Genomic DNA, 21,546 nt, shown 5'->3' on the forward strand with positions numbered 1-21,546 from the left:
ATTCCCACATCGTTACTTACTTCTTGTTTCTAAAAGTGAAAACTATCCTCATAGATCAGCTCGAGTCCTTTCAACATGTTTTGTCTTTACACACGTGTTTTTCATGAAAATTCTCAAGAGGTCACCGAACACAGATTTGCTCCAAGTAAAATACGTTTCACTTTGGACTTCTTATCGCTGACCTACCGAAAAAAAACGTGTACCTTGTTGCAAGCGATGTAAGGGAATACCGAGCTAATGAGATACCAAATTCGTATTTCAAATCCAAATCTAAATTCTGGGTATGAGGTGTTGTCGTATTCATTCCTTTCACTGTCAAGAAACCCTTTTCCGAAAAGAAAATTAATATTTTTAAAGAATATATTTAATATATGAATTTAAAAATAGAATTTTAAACAAAAATAGACTATGTTTTATAAAATTTTCTAGAATTTTGAAATAAGTTCTTAACATCACTGATTTAAATGTCAATGTTGACCGAATTATCAAAAGTCAAATGTCAATGAAATATCGACAAAAAGTCGATGTCGATGAATAATTATAAAAAAATTTAAAAATAATATTTTTATTCAATATTTGAGAAATGTGCATACTACCACGACCATAAACATTATAAAAGTTGGTGAGCTAGAAAACAGTGATGGATAAAATTGTTCATGTAATGTATCATGAAACACTCGAGCCCCAAATAGAGAGAGAGAGGTATTTTTGCCCGTTCGTTAGGCCAAACACTCGCAAATATCGAGACGAAAAATCGAATAATTTCTCGAACAAATGGATAAATCAAACATATGGGCATTAAAAAAATCACTTTTTAAGTATAATTTGTAAATGTAATGGAATCTTTTTAAGATAAATACCAAATTAAAGAGGAAAAAAATTTGAATATTTTTTTAAAAAAATTATCAGCACAGAATTGAAGTGGGTATGAGCAGGAAGAATCATTCAGGTACATATCATTTCGTTCCATAATTGAAAATTCGCTCTCTCTCTCTCTCTCTCTCTCTCTCTCCTCTCCTCTGTTTTTTCCCCTTCTTTTCTCTCTCTCTCTCTCTCTCTAGACTTGTGAAGAACCCTTTTAAGCCTTTTCATTTCAAATTTTGAAGCAAAAATTTCCATTCATCTTTATTCAAAATCCAAAAGAAACCATGTCTTCTCCAAGCAAACGCCGAGAGATGGACTTGATGAAACTGTTAAGTCTCTTTTTCCTTTTCTGGGTTTATGAACTTGTTTCTTATTGACTGTTCTTGGATGGATTCTTCTGGGTTTTGACAGGATGATGAGCGATTACAAAGTGGAGATGATTAATGATGGGATGCAAGAGTTTTATGTAGAGTTTCATGGACCCAGTGAGAGTAAATCTTCTAAACTTTGATCTATATGTTTCATTACATTTTTGTTTTGTTTTGTTTGTTCGTGTTCGTGTTCGTGTTCTTGTTGTTGTTCTTGATGAGTTTGGATCTCTGATGCATGGGGTTTTCTTTATTTGCTGAACTCTGGATTTGATTTGATCTATATGTAATAGCCTAAGTTCACCGTTAGCAGATATTGTCGTTTTTAGGCTTTCCACACCCTTATAAGAAATGTTTTGTCTCATTCTCGAACGATTTGGGCTATTACAAATGGTATAGAGCCAGACTAGGCGGTGTGTCAGTGAGGACGTTGGCCTCCAAGGGGGTGGATTGTGAGATCCCACATTGGTTGGAGAGGGGAATGAAGCATTCCTTATAAGGGTGTGGAAGCCTCTCATTAGTAGACACGTTTTAAAACCTTGAGGGGAAGCTCGAGAGGGAAAGCTCAAAGAGGGCTATATCATCGGGCGGTGTGCCAATGAGGACGTTGAGTTCACAAGGGGGTGGATTGTGAGATCCCACATTGGTTGGAGAGGGGAACGAAGAGAGGGGAACGAAGCATTCCTTATAAAGGTGTGGAAACCTCTTATTAGTAGACGCATTTTAAAACCTTGAGGGAAAGCTCAAAGAGAACTATATCATCAAGTGGTGTGCCAATGAGGACGCTGGGTTTCCAAGGGGGTGGATTGTGAGATCCCACATTGGTTGGAGAGGGGAATGAAGCATTCCTTATAAGGGTGTGGAAGCCTCTCATTAGTAGACACGTTTTAAAACCTTGAGGGGAAGCTCGAGAGGGAAAGCTCAAAGAGGGCTATATCATCGGGCGGTGTGCCAATGAGGACGTTGAGTTCACAAGGGGGTGGATTGTGAGATCCCACATTGGTTGGAGAGGGAAACGAAGCATTCCTTATAAGGGTGTGGAAACCTCTCATTAGTAGACGCGTTTTAAAACCTTGAGGAGAAGCTCGAAAGGGAAAGTTCAAAGTGGACTATATCCTTGGGTGGTGTGCCAATGAGGACGCTGGGTTCACACGGGGGTGGACTGTGAGATCTCACGTCGGTTGGAGAGGGGAATGAAGCATTCCTTATAAGGGTGTGGAAACCTCTCATTAGTAGACGCGTTTTAAAACCTTGAAGGGAAGCCCGAAAGGGAAAGCTCAAAGAGGACTATATCATCGGGTAGTGTACCAACGAGGACGTTGGGTCCACAAGGAGTGGACTGTGAGATCCCACATCGGTTGGAGAGGGGAACGAAGTATTCCTTATAAGGGTGTGGAAACCTCTCATTAGTAGACACGTTTTAAGAACCTTGAGGGAAGCCCGAAAGGGAAAGCTCAAAGAGGACTATATCATCGGGCGGTGTACCAATGAGGACATTGGGTCCACAAGGAGTGGACTGTGAGATCCCACATCGGTTGGAGAGGGGAACGAAGTATTCCTTATAAGGGTGTGGAAACCTCTCATTAGTAGACACGTTTTAAGAACCTTGAGGGAAGCCCGAAAGGGAAAGCTCAAAGAGGACTATATCATCGGGCGGTGTACCAATGAGGACATTGGGTCCACAAGGAGTGGACTGTGAGATCCCACATCGATTGGAGAGGGGAACGAAGTATTCCTTATAAGGGTGTGGAAACCTCTCATAAGTAGACACGTTTTAAGAACCTTGAGGGAAAACCCAAAGAGGACAATATTTGCTAGCGGTGGGCTTGGACTGTGGACCTATTGAGTGTTTTATCATCGGTTCTCGAACATATGAAGTTATAGTTTAGTATTTGCCTTCATTTTTGTTCCTTTTTTTAGTTGCTTAAGCTGATTTTGATCCAAATAATGTGAGAATCTGTTCTTCTGAATGTTCATAGAGTAACAGATAGTTTATCTGGTCATGTTGTGTATGGCTATACTCATTTGAGGGACCTAATTCTCCCATGTTCTTGGAGAACAGAAGGAAATGGATAAAGAAAAGTCACAATGTGATGGGTTGTCTGGCAGGTCCTTATCATGGAGGTGTATGGAGGATACGAGTCGAACTCCCGGACGCTTACCCGTATAAATCGCCTTCGATAGGATTCGTTAACAAAATTTACCACCCGAATGTTGATGAGATGTGAGTTCATCATGTGTTCTTAGCTTAAAATGAAGTCGGTTTCAGGTCGTTTCATGTTTGGTCTTTGTTTCAGGTCGGGTTCGGTTTGTTTGGACGTTATCAATCAAACTTGGAGTCCCATGTTCGGTAGGCGAACTTCTTGGTTCGTTGTTTATTTCCCGTCATCTCGTGTTTTTCGGATTAATCACGCATCTTTATATGCTATACTTTCAGATCTTGTAAATGTTTTTGAAGTGTTCCTACCACAACTTCTTTTGTATCCCAATCCATCAGATCCTTTGAATGGAGAGGCTGCAGCCTTGATGATGCGTGACCGTGTTGCTTATGATCAAAGAGTAAAAGGTATTGATTTTCTTGTTGTTTTCGTGTCGAAGCACGAACGTATCGGAAACGAGCTTTACGAATGGTTTGGGATAGGATACTCTTTATCTTTGATGTTTATTCCCTAGGCTCGTGATTTGTGAGATCCCACATTGGTTGGAGAGGAGAACGAAACATTCCTTATAAGGGTGTAGAAACTTCTCCCTAGTAGACGCGTTTTAAAACCGTGAGGCTGATGGCCATACGTAACGAGCCAAAGTGGACAATATCTGCTAGCGGTGGGCTTGGGCTATTTTAAATAGTATTAGAGCTAGACATGGACGGTGTGTTAGCGATGACGCTGTGGGGTGGATTGTGAGATCCCATATCAGTTGGAGAGGGGAACGAAGCATTCCTTATATGGGTGTGGAAACCTCTTCCTAGTAGACGCGTTTTAAAATTGTGAGGCTAACGATGATACGTAACGGGCTAAAGTGGCGAAGATCTGCTAGTGGTGGACTTGGGCTGTTATAAATGATATTAGAGCTAGACACTGAACGGTGTGTCAGCGAGGACGATGGGCCCCCAAGGGGGGTGGATTGTGAGATCCCATATCGGTTGGAGAGGGGAACGAAGCATTCCTTATATGGGTGTGGAAACCTCTTCCTAGTAGACGCGGTTTAAAACTGTGAGGCTAACAATGACGTAACGGACTAAAGTGGCGAATATCTGCTAGCGGTGGACTTGGGCTGTTATAAATGATATTAGAGCTAGACACTGGACGATGTGTCAGCGAGGATGCTGGGCCCCTAAGGGGGGTGGATTGTGAGATCCCACATCAGTTGGAGAGGGGAACGAAGCATTCCTTATATGAGTATGAAAACCTCTTTCTAGTAGACACGTTTTAAAATTGTGAGGCTGACAGCAATACGTAACGGGTCCAACCGGACAATATTTGTTAGCAGTGGGCTTGAGCTATTATAAATAGTATTAGGGGCAGACACCGGGCGGTTTGCCGGCGAGGACGTTGGAACCCAAGGGGGGTGGATTGTAAGATCCCACATTGGTTGGAGAGCGAAACGAAACCTTCCTTATAAGGTTGTGGAAACCTCTATTTAGTAAACACGTTTTAAAACTGTGAGGCTGACAGCAATGCATAACGGGCACAAACGATCTGTTAGCGGTGGGCTTGANTAACGAGCCAAAGTGGACAATATCTGCTAGCGGTGGGCTTGGGCTATTTTAAATAGTATTAGAGCTAGACATGGACGGTGTGTTAGCGATGACGCTGTGGGGTGGATTGTGAGATCCCATATCAGTTGGAGAGGGGAACGAAGCATTCCTTATATGGGTGTGGAAACCTCTTCCTAGTAGACGCGTTTTAAAATTGTGAGGCTAACGATGATACGTAACGGGCTAAAGTGGCGAAGATCTGCTAGTGGTGGACTTGGGCTGTTATAAATGATATTAGAGCTAGACACTGAACGGTGTGTCAGCGAGGACGATGGGCCCCCAAGGGGGGTGGATTGTGAGATCCCATATCGGTTGGAGAGGGGAACGAAGCATTCCTTATATGGGTGTGGAAACCTCTTCCTAGTAGACGCGGTTTAAAACTGTGAGGCTAACAATGACGTAACGGACTAAAGTGGCGAATATCTGCTAGCGGTGGACTTGGGCTGTTATAAATGATATTAGAGCTAGACACTGGACGATGTGTCAGCGAGGATGCTGGGCCCCTAAGGGGGGTGGATTGTGAGATCCCACATCAGTTGGAGAGGGGAACGAAGCATTCCTTATATGAGTATGAAAACCTCTTTCTAGTAGACACGTTTTAAAATTGTGAGGCTGACAGCAATACGTAACGGGTCCAACCGGACAATATTTGTTAGCAGTGGGCTTGAGCTATTATAAATAGTATTAGGGGCAGACACCGGGCGGTTTGCCGGCGAGGACGTTGGAACCCAAGGGGGGTGGATTGTAAGATCCCACATTGGTTGGAGAGCGAAACGAAACCTTCCTTATAAGGTTGTGGAAACCTCTATTTAGTAAACACGTTTTAAAACTGTGAGGCTGACAGCAATGCATAACGGGCACAAACGATCTGTTAGCGGTGGGCTTGAGTTGTTACATTAATAGCAGAGATAGCACATGTGAGTTCTCATCTTATCTTATCTTATTACAGAATACCGTGAAAGATACGCCAAGGCAGAAGACATAGTAGCTGCACCCGACCAATCAAGCGACGAGGAACTAAGTGAAAATGAATCCGAGTCGAGCGACGAGGAAGTTGCAGGGAAAGCGGACCTCTAAGGGCTCATTTGAAGTAGCTTCCACTGTACAAAATGTGTNGCATTCCTTATATGGGTGTGGAAACCTCTTCCTAGTAGACGCGGTTTAAAACTGTGAGGCTAACAATGACGTAACGGACTAAAGTGGCGAATATCTGCTAGCGGTGGACTTGGGCTGTTATAAATGATATTAGAGCTAGACACTGGACGATGTGTCAGCGAGGATGCTGGGCCCCTAAGGGGGGTGGATTGTGAGATCCCACATCAGTTGGAGAGGGGAACGAAGCATTCCTTATATGAGTATGAAAACCTCTTTCTAGTAGACACGTTTTAAAATTGTGAGGCTGACAGCAATACGTAACGGGTCCAACCGGACAATATTTGTTAGCAGTGGGCTTGAGCTATTATAAATAGTATTAGGGGCAGACACCGGGCGGTTTGCCGGCGAGGACGTTGGAACCCAAGGGGGGTGGATTGTAAGATCCCACATTGGTTGGAGAGCGAAACGAAACCTTCCTTATAAGGTTGTGGAAACCTCTATTTAGTAAACACGTTTTAAAACTGTGAGGCTGACAGCAATGCATAACGGGCACAAACGATCTGTTAGCGGTGGGCTTGAGTTGTTACATTAATAGCAGAGATAGCACATGTGAGTTCTCATCTTATCTTATCTTATTACAGAATACCGTGAAAGATACGCCAAGGCAGAAGACATAGTAGCTGCACCCGACCAATCAAGCGACGAGGAACTAAGTGAAAATGAATCCGAGTCGAGCGACGAGGAAGTTGCAGGGAAAGCGGACCTCTAAGGGCTCATTTGAAGTAGCTTCCACTGTACAAAATGTGTCTCTGCTTGAATGCTTTCTCCTGTCATGTATATAAGAAAATTGCTCTTTTTATGNGTCTCTGCTTGAATGCTTTCTCCTGTCATGTATATAAGAAAATGAATGCTCTTTTTATANAGATCCCACATCAGTTGGAGAGGGGAACGAAGCATTCCTTATATGAGTATGAAAACCTCTTTCTAGTAGACACGTTTTAAAATTGTGAGGCTGACAGCAATACGTAACGGGTCCAACCGGACAATATTTGTTAGCAGTGGGCTTGAGCTATTATAAATAGTATTAGGGGCAGACACCGGGCGGTTTGCCGGCGAGGACGTTGGAACCCAAGGGGGGTGGATTGTAAGATCCCACATTGGTTGGAGAGCGAAACGAAACCTTCCTTATAAGGTTGTGGAAACCTCTATTTAGTAAACACGTTTTAAAACTGTGAGGCTGACAGCAATGCATAACGGGCACAAACGATCTGTTAGCGGTGGGCTTGAGTTGTTACATTAATAGCAGAGATAGCACATGTGAGTTCTCATCTTATCTTATCTTATTACAGAATACCGTGAAAGATACGCCAAGGCAGAAGACATAGTAGCTGCACCCGACCAATCAAGCGACGAGGAACTAAGTGAAAATGAATCCGAGTCGAGCGACGAGGAAGTTGCAGGGAAAGCGGACCTCTAAGGGCTCATTTGAAGTAGCTTCCACTGTACAAAATGTGTCTCTGCTTGAATGCTTTCTCCTGTCATGTATATAAGAAAATGAATGCTCTTTTTATATTGCAATCATCATATGGTGTTAGATTATGTTAAGGAAGACTTGGTGATTCTAAACTTACTATCCTTTGCTTACAACTGACCTTTTAAACTAAAGTTCATATTCAATTTCAATATTACTTGTCTATGCTTTATTCTAACAAAACTGGGTTTTTTTCGTAATTCTACACGGTATGGATGTTCCTCGTCCTTGTCTCATCTTCTTCGTAAAGTTTTTTCGTTTATTTACGTAGAAATTGAGTTTCATGAGATTTTTTTTTTCATTTTAAAAAAAAAATCTTTTCAAATAACTTTTTTAATGGATATATTTATTTGGGTTGGAGAGATAACAAAATATATTTCATATAAGAGTAGAAATTTCTCCATAGTAGACACATTTTATAACCGTGAGGCTAAAGGCGATACGTAACGAGTCAAAGCGAACAATATTTGCTAGCAGTGGGTTTGAGTTGTTACAAATGGTATCAGAGCTAGACACTAAGTCGGGTCGTGGGTTGGAGAGAACAAAATATATTTCATATAAGAGTGGAAATTTCTCCATATAGTAGACACATTTTATAACCGTGAGGCTAAAGGCGATACGTAACGAGTCAAAGCGAAAAATATTTGCTAGCAGTGAGTTTGAGTTGTTACAAATGGTATCAGAGCTAGACACTAAGTCGGGTCGAAATATGACTTTCAAATTAAGTTCCCAATGAATGGATTAGTGGATGTGCCAACAAAGATGTTGGCCTCCAAGGGATGGATTGTGAGGAGGTCGAAATATGGCTTTCAAATTAAGATCCGAACGAGTGGATGTGCCAACAAGGACGCTGGACCCCAAGAGGGTGGATTGTGAGATCCCACATCAGTTAGAGAAGAGAACGAAACATTCTTTATAATGGTGAGACAAAGCAATGTATGGGACAGAGATGAAAAATATAATTTTAGTTCTCAACCCCATTTAGATAACAGTGAGAAATTTCTCTTAATTCTCTCCCTCGTTCAAACGGGATGAATACTGGACATCGCCACATAAAGGATGAAGGATGGATATAAACTAATAAATATCTCAACTTTCCTTCTTTAACTAGAATCATATCACTTTCTTAGTATATGAAAAGGAAGNTGGATATAAACTAATAAATATCTCAACTTTCCTTCTTTAACTAAAATCATATCACTTTCTTAGTATATGAAAAGGAAAAAGTAAGATACCAAAAGAGAGTTGATGAACCGAAAAGCTATCCCTCCATGAGATTCTAGTGGTTTCATCAGCCTGTTGCCAATACAACTATTTAAGCCAAACAAACAGAGTTGATATCAATAGCCATATAATTGAATACAATAGTGATTTTGAAGGATATAGCCATATAGAGTACACAGATCTAACTATAGGATGTAAAGGATGTATTTCAATAATATAAAACATGGAGGATCTATGTATTCATGCATTGAAGAACAAAGGCCTACACTATTAACAGCACGAGCTATCTCTGCACCTTTACAAAACGATAGGGCTCTCCGAGGTATCGCTTGAGCTCGATATTAAATCTCTATTTCATATACTAACCTATAGAGTCAGATATGGCTGGGCCTCCTCTTTCCCGAATCTGTTCTTAATCTCTTCACCGGATTTGCCCAGCTAACAGGTCCGCCCCCACCGCTGGCAGATTGAGGCTGGTTAGGCCATCCTTGTGAATGAGGAGAGGGTTGACATTGTTTGCTGTCTTTTGAGACCGACCCTGGACCTGAGGTTCTATTGCCACGAGCAACAATCGGTGGTGATACCGGGCCACTCGATCCTGTCTTTGGCTTGACTATTGATTTTTCCCTGTCTTTTCTTTTCTTCTTGCAGATAACTAGTTCCCCAGGATGAGTAAGAAGTGGAGGTTCTTGCATTTGATATTGATCCTTACTTCCACTTCCACTGCCAAATCTTGATTCCTTCTGTGTCAACAAGTGACCTCTGGTGGCCCTTGTTTCTTCCCCGGACATAGGTCCACGCTGCAGTGATTTCGGAGACGGGCCCGAGTTGGTGTCCATTTCGTTTATCATCTTCTGTCTTTTGGTTTGGCTAACAGGCCTCTCCCTCAAAGAAGCAGCCGTGGAAGTTCCCGGGCTCGAGAAAGATAGAGCATTCCGAGCTTCTCGGAAATCAGTGTCTGGAAATGCGATCTTCAGAATATCAAAGAAGAGGTCATGTACTTTTTTGGCCTCCAATCTTACCTGTATATCACAAAGGGACACAATTTCAAATTTTACTTGCAGGAGAATAAAAGAACTGAAAGTTAATGTAGAGACATGGAAGACAGCAAATGTGTCCTTATTCACTTGGTACTACTACTGTTTAACACATATCTATTGCATATATATTATACTAATAAGTGTGCAATATGTCTACAAAGTAGTGTTCGACGTGTTAGACATAGACACGTTATGATGTAGTCAAACTAAAGTATGGATGCCCGCATAGTTACAGACTTACGTCCCATAAGTCTTACGAATGGACTATATAAAATCATAGCAAGGGTATTATCATAATGTCTTAAAAAGGTTCTCCCTTTCACAATTACCGGGCAACAAACAACTTTTGTAGGGGCCGACAAATTCTTGATGCATCTCTCATGGCAAATGAACTCATAGATGAATGGGAAAGAAAGAAACAAAAAGGTATAGTCACCAAAGTTGACTTGAAAAAAGCCTTCGACAAGGTTGATTGGACTTTCCTCGAAAACATTCTTGTGGCAAAAGTCTTTGGCGCAAAATGGTGGAGGTGGATAAAAGGATGCATCTCATCCACAAATTTCTTTATCATCATCAATGGAAGACCTAGAGGAAAGATTTATGGCACTAACAAGGGGATCCACTATCCCCTTTTATTTTCATCATGGTAATGTATTGCCGCAGTTGACAAAAGCAGAATAAGAAGGGCAGATATAAGGTTTTCGGATTGGTAATGAAGACTTAAGCATCAACCACCTTCAGTTCGCAGATGATACAACCCTCTCTTCTGACTCGACAGATGTCTCTTCCATAAAAAAAACATGATCGAGATGATAAAAACCTCGAAGGATTCTCTAAACAAAATATCAATCTCCAAAAAACAGAGATTATGGACATCAATATTAGTACGGAAATTATTGAAGAATTTGCTAGCACATATGGTTGTAAAAAAAGGAGAAGGGCCAAAAATGTACCTAGGGTTACCCTTAAAAGGAAACCACGAATCTTTTTTCTTCCGGAAGACTTGGTATTGAACAAATAGAAAGAAGGTTGTCAACATGGTCATCATATTATCATATTATACTTCAACAAGGGGATCCACTATCCCCTTTTCTTTTCATCATGGTAATGTATTGCAGCAGTTGACAAAAGTATAATAAGAAGGGCAGATATAAGGTTTGGTTTTCAGATCGGTAGTGAAGGCTTAAGCATCAACCTCCTTCAGTTCGCAGACTGACTTGGCAAATGGCTCTTCTATAAAAAATAAAAAAAACATGATCGGGACGGTAAAAACCTTCAAAGGATTCTTTGAGACCAGGCTCTCGAGAGCTCATGCGTCGTAGGTGGGAAGATATGGGCTGGAAAAGCATGTTAATAATCTCCGCAGGCCCTTATGCCCCCAACTTGGTCTATTCTTGATAAAGAAGAACAAATCTCTCCTCACAAAATGGATATGGAGTTATCATCACGAAAACAATGTCTTGTAGAAAAATCTTATTGCTAAATATACTCCTACATTAGACAAAAATCAACCTCATCCATCTTCTGCAAAAGGGCCTTGGAAGTACATAAAGAAACATAAAAACCTCATCACCAACTGAATTTGCCATAGTGTAGGTGATGGAGGAAACACATCAAGAAACATCCAAACCTCATCACCAACTGAATTTGCCATAGTGTAGGTGATGGAGGAAACACATCATTCTGGACCAACCCATGGATTGAAAACATTGCGCTAGCCCTACAATATCCACTTTTGTACCGACTCTCTCATAACAAAAAAGTCACGATCAAAGAAATGTGAAATGTTGTCAACAAATTCTGGGACCAGAAACTTTGTAGGAATTTGAAGGATAACGAAGTGGACTCATTGACTTGGCTAATATGGAAAGGAAAATCACCCTAAAAAGGTGAAATTCCTCCTTTGGGAAGCCATTAACACAAAGTGAAAATCTTCAAAAAAGAATGCCTTACATTGCTCTTTCTCCAAATTGGTGTTCATTATGCAAGAAAAGAAATGAATCACAAAGCCACCTATTTATGTAATGCACATATGCTCAAAATTTCTGAACAACGATTCTCAATATATTTGAATGTCATCTCGCATTTCCTAAGGAGGAAAAGGATCTATTGGACATGGCCTTAACGTACCACCCTTTCATGAATGCAAAACCCTACTATGAAATATGTGGGAAAAAAAATCAAATAATATTCGCGGAAAAGACACAAACTTATACAAAGCTCTTTGACAATGTTGTTTACCAAACTATATCTTGGTGTAAACTGTCTAATATTTTTACTTCTTATAGTTATACTACCCTCATAGGAAACATCACGATATTACATCCCTTTTCAGACAGGATGGAGTTACAGCTTAAGAAGAACCAAACAACACTCACCACGTACAAAATCAATTGCCAAAATGAGATCCCATGATAACTTATGTCAAGCCCGAACAGCAGAATTTTCAAGTCTTAGTAATATCGATCAAGAAATTGTAGTATGTGGCATGATAAATCAGCACTTCAACCATATTTCAGAAATTTGCATTGATATGTGTGTGTGAGAACAAGATTACGAGGGTCAAATGTGCACTCTAAATAAAATGGCAAAAGGAGATAGGAAAAGGCGGTTCAACATAGAGCAGGAAACTAATCATGTTTTACATAGTTTATCTAAAGCAAAAACTAAACATTTAAAATCATACCTCATATGAGAACCCATGAAACTGCATACCACCCTTCAACATAAACTGAACATCAAACACCAATTCCATTACTCCATTGTACTCTAATCTGTCGACGCGTTGATCAATCTTCCGAAGATCCAAAATATTATTACTAACTCCACTTGGTAAACTAGAGTTCTCGATCCGTTTCCACAAATCTGTTAACAACGGCACAATTTGATGCCCTTCTTTGTCTATTCTACTCTGAAGCTTGCTAATAACATTCTTGCACTGAAAAAATATTTTTCAAAAATTCAAATAAGCTCAATTAAAATTTACAACCATGAAAACTAAAAAAAGGGTCAAGTTCATCACAGGATGCAACAATTTCGTATTTAAATGTTGAAATAAAATAAAATAAAAAACCCATTAAACTAAGTTTTCTCAGAGCCAGCACTATCAAGAAAGGTTCTTTTAAGCATTAAGAAGTATTTTTCCAACCACGTTGAGTACTTTGTCTAAATGCTGAAGAATATAAATAAATAATCACATCCTTCAAAGAGGAAGAGTATTAAAACCTTTACACGTACCCTTCTCTGGATTATGTCAGGCATCTTAGAACCAAAAGCTGAACTTCCACCTGCAGTCAATGGTTTACCGTCACAGCTTTCTCTCGAGTGTTCAACAGCATCTTCTGCGGATCCAGTCAAAGAATTCAATCTGCTAGCTTTAGGAGAAGAGTGCAACTTTGATGTAGGAGCCATCCTTCTAGTAGACAAATTACGCCGAGTTTTTGAAGATGATTCACTTTGTTCACGCTTCAAAGAATTAGAATCTCCATACGGTTTAGCCTCAGGATCGTTCTTAAATTTGTTAAATTTATGGTCTGCTCGAAATGGAGAGGGAGATGAAGAATCTCCATATTGAAGAGATTGTGTTTCACCGTATATCTTCTCTTCTCGCCTTTCCACAGGCGGACGCGGCCTAAGCCTAAGGCTCCTTTTTCGTTTTATCTTGGGTTGCAGTACCTGCTCCTCTTCTCCATCATCACGATCATGAATCCAACTTTCTGATTGTTGGTTCTCCATGTGAGAATCGCCAGACATTGCAATTTCCCCTTCTTCTAAATCATCTGGCTGAAAAAAGTTTAAAAAGCCAGAGAAAAGACATAAAAACATAGATATGACAAAGGCCAACATTCAAACATCAAACCCCTAGTACAAAAGAGAATGATTTACCAGTCTTTTTGAAAGGGAACTAGGCCTGGCATCTAAGGCAGACAAGAAGCCAAATTTCTGAGAAGAAATAGGAGACACCAACTGTGTCAATCTTCGACTGCTGGAAGAGGAGCCTGAAGAGCCAGCTTCTTCGAGCAAATGATTATTTCTTGTGCTTTCTGAAGCCCGACGATAGTCATACATGGCATCACAAGCTGGACCATCCTCTAGCTGATCCTTGTTAACTTGTGTCGCCTCAATAGCTCTATTAAATTCATCATCTTCAAACTCTGCAGCTTCTCCCTCTTCTTCCTGGACAGAGTAATCATTTCTCTCATCAGAACTTGCTTCTGAGAACTCTCCATTATCATCCTCCATTTCCTTGTAATTGGGAATCTTTTTACCCTTTGGCCGGCCTCTTTTTCTTTCAGTTCTTAGGGATGAATCAGATCCAAGTTCACTGGATTCCAAGCCATATCCACCACCACCAAACAAAATGTTTTTTGAAGGTCTTTTTGATAAATTAGCAATAACATTATTCACTTCTCTTGTACTAGCTCGAAGCCACTTAGGTAACTGGTCATACCTTGTCATTTCCTCCGTCCAATCAAGTTCTTCATCCATTTGATCAAACAGTTCGACCTCATCTTCACTTCTAGCAATCATTCGATTCACCTCCTGAAGTGAAGGTACATCATGGACAGTTTCTTGATATCGCTCTTCGTCATGCAACAATGTCTCTAAAGTCAGGCGCCTCTCTTCATGTGTTGTTCTCTGGTCAAAACGCCCAGCATTGATGACCTCATCTGCCATATCTATCTTGTATTGCTGAATATTATTTCTTATAAGGCTCTCAATAGATCCCATATATCGATCCTTACCAGCAAAATCATCTTCTAAATCACCTGACCCACCACTTCTTAGCTCATCTTCTTTCTGATGACTAGAGATTTTGTCAACCACTGCTTCCATGTAGATGACTTTGACTTCTCTTGTTTGTCCAATACGATGGGCTCTAGCAACAGCTTGCTCCTCATTTTTAGGGTTGGGATCAGGGTCATAAATAATAACAGTGTCGGCAGACTGAAGATTAAGACCACGACCAGCAGCACGTATACTCAGCAAGAATATAAAGCAGTCTGAGTCAGGGCTATTGAAGTCCACTATGGCAGATTCACGATCCTCCAAACTAGTTGTTCCATCAATTCTTCTATATATGAGTCTTCGCCATTGCAAGTATTCCTCTAATATATCAAGAAGCTTAGTCATTGTACTAAAAAGTAGTACTCTATGCCCCGTCTTCTCTAGTTTTATAAGGATCCTATCCAGTATCCACAGTTTCCCACACGATCTTATCAGGAAGTCCTTGGAGAGGTCACCATAGTATGGATAGTTAAGCAAAGGGTGGTTACAAGTTTTCCTCAGTTCCATACATCTGTTATTTAATGTTTTATAAACCTTAGGTTGGTAATTCGGATTTTTTTGAACCCTGAGTTTCTCATCTTCCGGATCAACACGAAGAGTACCAGTGGACTTAATCCAGTTATATATGGCACTCTGCATGGCTGACATCCTACACCTCAACACTATTGAAACCTGAATTTCAAAACTGATGTCATTTGTTGACCAAATGAAAAGAAATGTGAACAGCAAGTGCAACAAAATCATACCTTTGGCGGAAGTGATCCTTCAACATCTTCAACACGACGACGGAGCATAAAAGGCTCAAGAATTTGGTGAAGACGATGGATTATAATAATTTTTTTCTCAGTCTCAAGCCAATCATCTTCAGCATTCGGCGTGGGGCCTTCCTTCTGAAAGGGTTTCGAAAACCAATCATGAAAAGCTTTTCGATTATCAAACACTTCCGGGAGAAGCAGATTAAGCAGCGACCAAAGTTCCTTCAAATCATTCTGCAAAAGAAGATTTGTGAAATGTTCGCTCATTAAACATATTTTAAAAGTGGCTGAATAGTCAAGATAGAATCCCAAATACCCAAGTTCAAAGCTTACTTCTCCGTCAAATTGGATTGACATGCAATCTTTTCTAAATTACAACAAACTAAAACTTAGGTACATATTATTTTGGTAATACTAATCAGCTCGATTCATATACACGCATTTGATACTAAGTCACCTTTTTTTCATTTTTGTTTTGCATACCTTTTCTAAAAGTTGAGCAGAGGAACAGAGATTTATTTTTAAAGGCAACGAAAGCCTTCTCGATCAAAAGCAGATAAGGCAAGCCACCGGTTCAAGTACAGTACTATCATCAATGGCTGGACACTTGTACAATGTTGTGGAAGGTAAAATAATTACAAGATAATGCCTTATCTGGACAGAAAAAGGAAAATTTGGAGATGTTGTGGTACCCTACCTTTTCGATCATCAAACTATATCTAAAGCATGTTTGCTCTCCCTATCATATTTTCTAGGCCACATAGAAGTCATTTATAGTAGAAACAATCAGAAGCAATATAGCAATACACCCAACAGAGCCAAATAACTCAATAATTGAACAGCATTGACTCTATGCATACTAGAAACAGCTACTACTGATAATGAGCTGCCAGGAAGACTATGTCTTGACAAACCTGTAATGGTGTCCCAGTAAGGAGCAACCGCCTCTGGCATCTGTACCTATCAAGGTCACGAGCTAGAACAGATTCCCTATCCTTCATTCTTTGTGCTTCATCAATTATAATATACTTCCAATCAATTTTAGAAAGCTTCGAGCGATCATACATGATAAACTCATAAGTTGTCACGAGAACATTAAATTTCAAGGCACAAACCTCCTGTGCAACATAATCAGTGAAGAAATCTTAGTAGCGTGACACCTCAATTATAAACAAATAAGGGGAGAAAAACATCCCTTACTTGTGAAAATAATTTTGACCGTTCATCCTTCCCACCAACATAAAAAATGCAAGACACGGATGGTAGCCAAGTATGAAGTTCGCTCTGCAAGATTTTCATTTTCCATTTCCATGGTATGAGTAAGCTCTTACTTGTAAATGCCAAATGGTCAAAATAATTTTACTGACCTTCCAATTGACCAAAACAGCATTGGGGACAATTATAAGATGAGGTCCATAGTTCCCCTTAAATTCCATCAAATAAGCAATCAATGCCATGACCTGTAGAAAGAAAGACAGAATAAAGTACCAGAAAAAGGTCTTATTAAGCATTAACCTATATAAAGTTACCACACACTAAAAAGGAGCTAAGTTGCTCTCACTTCTACAGTAGCATATTTCAAAAAATTGGAAACAGGTTACAAGAGCCTAACAAATGGAATGTACCTGAACTGTCTTCCCAAGACCCATCTCATCAGCCAAGATTCCATTTAATTTATTGTTATATAGCGAAAGCATCCATTGCAATCCAACCTACAACATAAACAAAAATTATTAAGACAAATCCAGAAAGAGAAAGGGTACACTGAAATCCTAAAAAGTCAATTCTAAGTATAAGTGACCTACAAGCTGATAGTCTCTTAAGGTTCCAGCCCGTAACATGGACGGTTGTCTCGCAATTCTCTCATTCACAGCATGAGCAAGGTTATAGTACCTGACAAAAAGTAAAAGTCAGATGAAAATAATTGACAAACAGTCCAGAAACAGTAAGGGCTACCCATCCAGATCCGGTGAGATAAACATTATTTAGTATGATGATAGCATTCAAAAGAAATGGGACCCCTCTAGATCTAGAAAAAGTTCAGAGAAAACGCTGAACTTGATACAAAGCTGAAACACAGAACCTCAGCAGCCAACCAAGCATCAGTCACATTGTGAATCATACGAACATATTATATTAAACTTACTTGTTCACGTATGAACTATCCTTGGGAGCATTCATTTCCATAAAACGGTTTCTAATCATAACCTCCTCTCCTGCACAAGCAGCTGCCGCCCTAACTTCTTCTTCTGAAAGACCCTAATTCAACAAACAAGAACGCACATTTGAGAAAAACTACCAAATAAGCAGGTTGTAAGGAACAAACGTAACACAGTTTCTCATAAGATAGAGGAACCAAGTACTTGCCTGCAATCGGGCAGCAGCTGCAGCAATATTTGCAGCCTCTGCCACTTCCTGCTGACTCTTGGCAGCAGTTATTTTGCTTCCTAGCTTATGAAGATATTCTTCAGTCTGAGTCAAAAATGATGAGAGAACAGAATATCTCTCAGCAGCATCACCGGGCATGCTCGTCTGCTGCTCCAACAACATTTCTCTATATCTTTCAACATCATTATTCTTTAAAGCTTCCATCCTTCTGTTCCTATCATCATCTTTTCTTTTGGAAAATTCCCTCAACATTCTCTCATGATATTTCGCAACTCCTCTGTTACGTGCAGTCCGTGCATCACGGATGGCCCAGTGAGCCTCTAGAAGTTTTTTACGCCATAAAAAGACAGATTTCAGTTGCTTTTCCCTCATGGCTTTCTGAGAGGCTTGTACTTGTCGAGCTAGCTCCATACGTTGTCGCTCACATAGGCGCACAAACTTTCTATAGGGCCTATCAGGCATTGCCATTATCTCTTGCTGATGTTGATCAATTTCCTCCCTTAGACGTGCCTGTAGATCTAGAAGTCGAAGCTTCTTTTCTTTAATTTGCAAGCGTACTACCAAATCAGGTCTGATTCTTTTCCGCTCTAAGTTGACAGCCAGCAAACCACCAATTTTCTTTAAGTTTTCTGTCCTTTTCTTATTAATAACTTCCAGACCTTCCTCAAAAAGAAGATCTTTTACATTATAAGCCAACGTTAAATTGTTATTGCTATTAACTGCCACTGCTGAACCAAATGAGTCATGCTTCCTAGTGAAGTATGGGAAGTCAAAGAGGGGTCCATGATACTTCCTAGCAGCGCCAACGTCTTTTGATTGGGGTGTCGCACTAGGTGGTGCAGGTTTTTTAACTTGTGTAACATCTGGTACAGCAGCTTGGTTTGCAACAGCCTTTCCCCTTTCTACTGGAAAATCACTTTTACCTTGAGGCTTTTGGCAACCACGATCAATTTCCTGATCTGATTTAACAGAGACTGTTGCCTGGTGCTCTTCTTTTCCAGTAGATCCCGAAGGTACTGTTTCCTTCATTGCTAGGGGCATAGGAGGTTGCACGTCCGAAGTTGACATCTTTGATTTTTCATCCCCAGTTGAGACTTCTCTTGGAAATCTATGTCCATTACTTGATGCAAGAGACAGGGAGTCCTTCTCACTAGCCTCCACATTTCTGGTATCTTCCACAATCTTTCCAGATGGTTTATCCTGACTACTACCACCAGGAGGTAGAAACTGCTGCTGCAGCTGCACATCCAGGGGTGGAGGAGCAATAGCCCTTAGAAGCTCTTGTGGGAGTGTACCTTCTCCTTTCTGTCACAGAACAGAAATGGAAAGAACATAAAGAACACCATCCATCCAAAGATGGACAAAAAGATCAGAAATTAAGCTTACAATGGAAAATAAACAGAGAAGAAAGAAGAGAGAATACCTTTAGTCGCCTAAATGCCAAAATTTGAGCTTTTAAGACATGCAATTGATGTTTGGTGAACCCAAATCGCTGTTGTGCTGTCTGATTAGAGTGACCACTTTGTGATAAGGTTGAATTGCTAGGACCTCCATCACTAGTAGGAAGAGCAGGTTGTGGAGAGGATCGATTCACCTGCCTGACATACTGCGTTTGCAAATTATCTGGACTACTTAACGATGTTTTTCCTTGCAGGGAATGTTCGATGCTTTGGTTCACATTCCCAGAAGATTCAGAAGGAAGCACTGGAGGTATTGTATTTCCAGAAACTGGTAACCTGGAAGGTAACTGGTTTTCCATGCCAGGAATGCTGAACTGCTGCATGCTGGCATGGCTAGTGTTGTTAACAACACTGCCATTCATGTTTTGACCAAAGGGGCTCGGTGAAGCTATCTGCCTAGATTTTGTGCTGCTAGACTGTCCAAGCACGTCGTTCAATGAATTAGCATGGGCAGAAGCCTCTTTCCCAGAAAACGGAGAATTAATCTGCTGCTTGGAGACAGAAGCAGGTGATGACTGTGATCCCATATTGTTTTCATTTGCTTTTTGTTGAGCAACCATTCTAGACTGCATCAGTGGGATAAGCTGTGCCATCAAGTTTGCATTTGCAGGTTGTGAAAGATCAATATTGCGTTCAAGAGCCCATGCTTGCATTGCCTGCAACTGAGCCATGGCAAGCTGATTGTTTGCCACGTTAGGGATTCCCTGTTGAGCTTGTGGTGCCTGCATAGGCCTTGTCATATTCGCATGCATCAAATTACTCATGCCAGGTAGCTGGCTAGAAGATTTTGGGTCAGCTCTCTGATCAGAAGTTGACGGTTGTCCCTGTTCCATTTGTTTTTCACCACGTACAAAATGATCTGATGGGTTTTTAGATAAAGTTGATGCTTGATTAGAGCCCTGAGCTGGAATAAGTTCCTGAATTTTCTGATTTCCCATTCGCATCTCTTGATCCTTAATAGAGTGAGGGCTCATAATTCCCATTTTAGCCTGATGCTGCGATTGCATTGCCATAGCAGACTTCTGCTGAGCTGCCATGGCATATTGCAGATAAGCTTGATGCACAGGATGATTCAGTGCTTGCTGCTCAAGACCTTGGCTCCTGTTTTGGCCCTCTTGAGAAGAACTATGGTGCTGTTGAGCCAGATCAATGAATTTTCTTGCTTGCTGAGGCAAATGTGAGGAACCAGGTGACTGAGGAAAATTATTCCCAGCTAGAACTCCTTGGAGACCCCCAGCTTGATATGATAGAAGGGCTTCATTTCCATCAGATTTTCTAAGTAATTGATGTTGTAGCGACTGAATGACATAAATCAAAGTTGTACAAGACATGAAATTTTATTAAATGATAATAAAAACAAAAACATCCAGCTTAATATAGAAGCTAGATCAACATGGGCACAACCCACAAAATAGGAACATACACTACCAAGACGCTGGCAAACGATGTCCAAGGAATAACAACCAAAAGAGCAAACTAAACTCAATTTCCAGAACCCAGCTGACAATTCGTCGAACACATTAAGAGCACAAAAGAAATTGAACCACTTTACCTGCCTAGACGCCAGCTGCTGCTGTTGCTGCTGCTGCTGCTGCTGCTGCATTGAATCAAACCCCAAATGCGGCGTTGACACCGCCGACGACGATGACGACGGTGACGCCGCCGATGATGTCGATGCCGCCCGTCCGGCCGGAAACCCCGGATTCCGGATGGGCCCACCTCCACCCGATTGCATGCAAAATTAAACCAAAACTAAACTATCAACAACACTTCTTTCTAGTTCTATTACCAACAAGCCCAGATACGGAACAACCCCCCTCCTCTCACTCCGGTCAAAAACAGACAAAATTAAAATAAAACGGGTAAGTTTAATAAATCAAAATCCCTAGAAAATTCAACGGAAACCCTATATATACCCTCCGATCCCAATGTTCAAAACCCTTCCATCCCAACAGAAAAGAAGGAAATGAAAAGGAAAAAAAAAATAAAAAATCTCCCCCCTCTCTCTCTCTCTCCCTCTAAAGCTAGATTTTTGGAAAATGGCCAACCGGATCGGACTTAGGGCTCAACCAGTGAAGCTCAGTTGACGCAATCAGTGATTGCACGCAATTTTGCAATTTCCCACAAGCGTTAAAATTTCTTTCCCTTTTTCCGATTTTTAAATCTCTCTCTCTATCTCCCCGACGGTAACGGAGTTTTATGGCTTTACGCGAAGAATGTGGTTTTGAGTCTGGCGCTAGTCGCTGCAGTTCCATTTTCACAGTTCGATTAATTTT

General features: G+C 40.7%; 2 protein-coding genes across 3 annotated transcripts; one reads left to right on the forward strand and one right to left on the reverse strand.

Moving 5' to 3' along the window:
- The first annotated feature begins 970 nt into the window (after positions 1–970).
- LOC111801221 (ubiquitin-conjugating enzyme E2 4-like) lies at positions 971–6,963 on the forward strand. Of its 2 annotated transcripts, XM_023685248.1 has the most exons (7): positions 971–1,192; positions 1,276–1,355; positions 3,342–3,456; positions 3,530–3,582; positions 3,670–3,798; positions 5,939–6,102; positions 6,947–6,962. In XM_023685248.1, exons 1-6 carry the CDS (start codon positions 1,149–1,151, stop codon positions 6,064–6,066), a joined length of 549 nt encoding a protein of 182 aa, XP_023541016.1. In that variant the 5' UTR covers positions 971–1,148; the 3' UTR covers positions 6,067–6,102; positions 6,947–6,962. The 2 variants fall into 2 exon arrangements, with proteins under 2 accessions (XP_023541016.1, XP_023541017.1); XM_023685249.1 differs by lacking the exon at positions 971–1,192 and having other exon boundaries at positions 1,275–1,355; positions 3,295–3,456; positions 6,947–6,963.
- Positions 6,964–8,864: 1,901 nt separating this feature from the next.
- Positions 8,865–21,005, reverse strand: LOC111800930 (ATP-dependent helicase BRM-like). Its single transcript, XM_023684853.1, has 14 exons — positions 20,823–21,005; positions 19,234–20,568; positions 17,790–19,115; positions 17,569–17,681; positions 17,228–17,315; positions 17,048–17,134; positions 16,790–16,882; positions 16,623–16,706; positions 16,337–16,540; positions 15,414–15,656; positions 13,765–15,339; positions 13,117–13,662; positions 12,566–12,817; positions 8,865–9,861 (listed from the first exon to the last, which is right to left on the reverse strand). The coding sequence occupies exons 1-14, from the start codon at positions 21,003–21,005 to the stop codon at positions 9,214–9,216; spliced, it is 6,777 nt and encodes a 2,258-aa protein (XP_023540621.1). The 3' UTR covers positions 8,865–9,213.
- Positions 21,006–21,546: the final 541 nt, after the last annotated feature.

Source organism: Cucurbita pepo, chromosome LG08 (assembly GCF_002806865.2).
Source record: "Cucurbita pepo subsp. pepo cultivar mu-cu-16 chromosome LG08, ASM280686v2, whole genome shotgun sequence".
Taxonomy (NCBI): domain Eukaryota; kingdom Viridiplantae; phylum Streptophyta; class Magnoliopsida; order Cucurbitales; family Cucurbitaceae; genus Cucurbita; species Cucurbita pepo.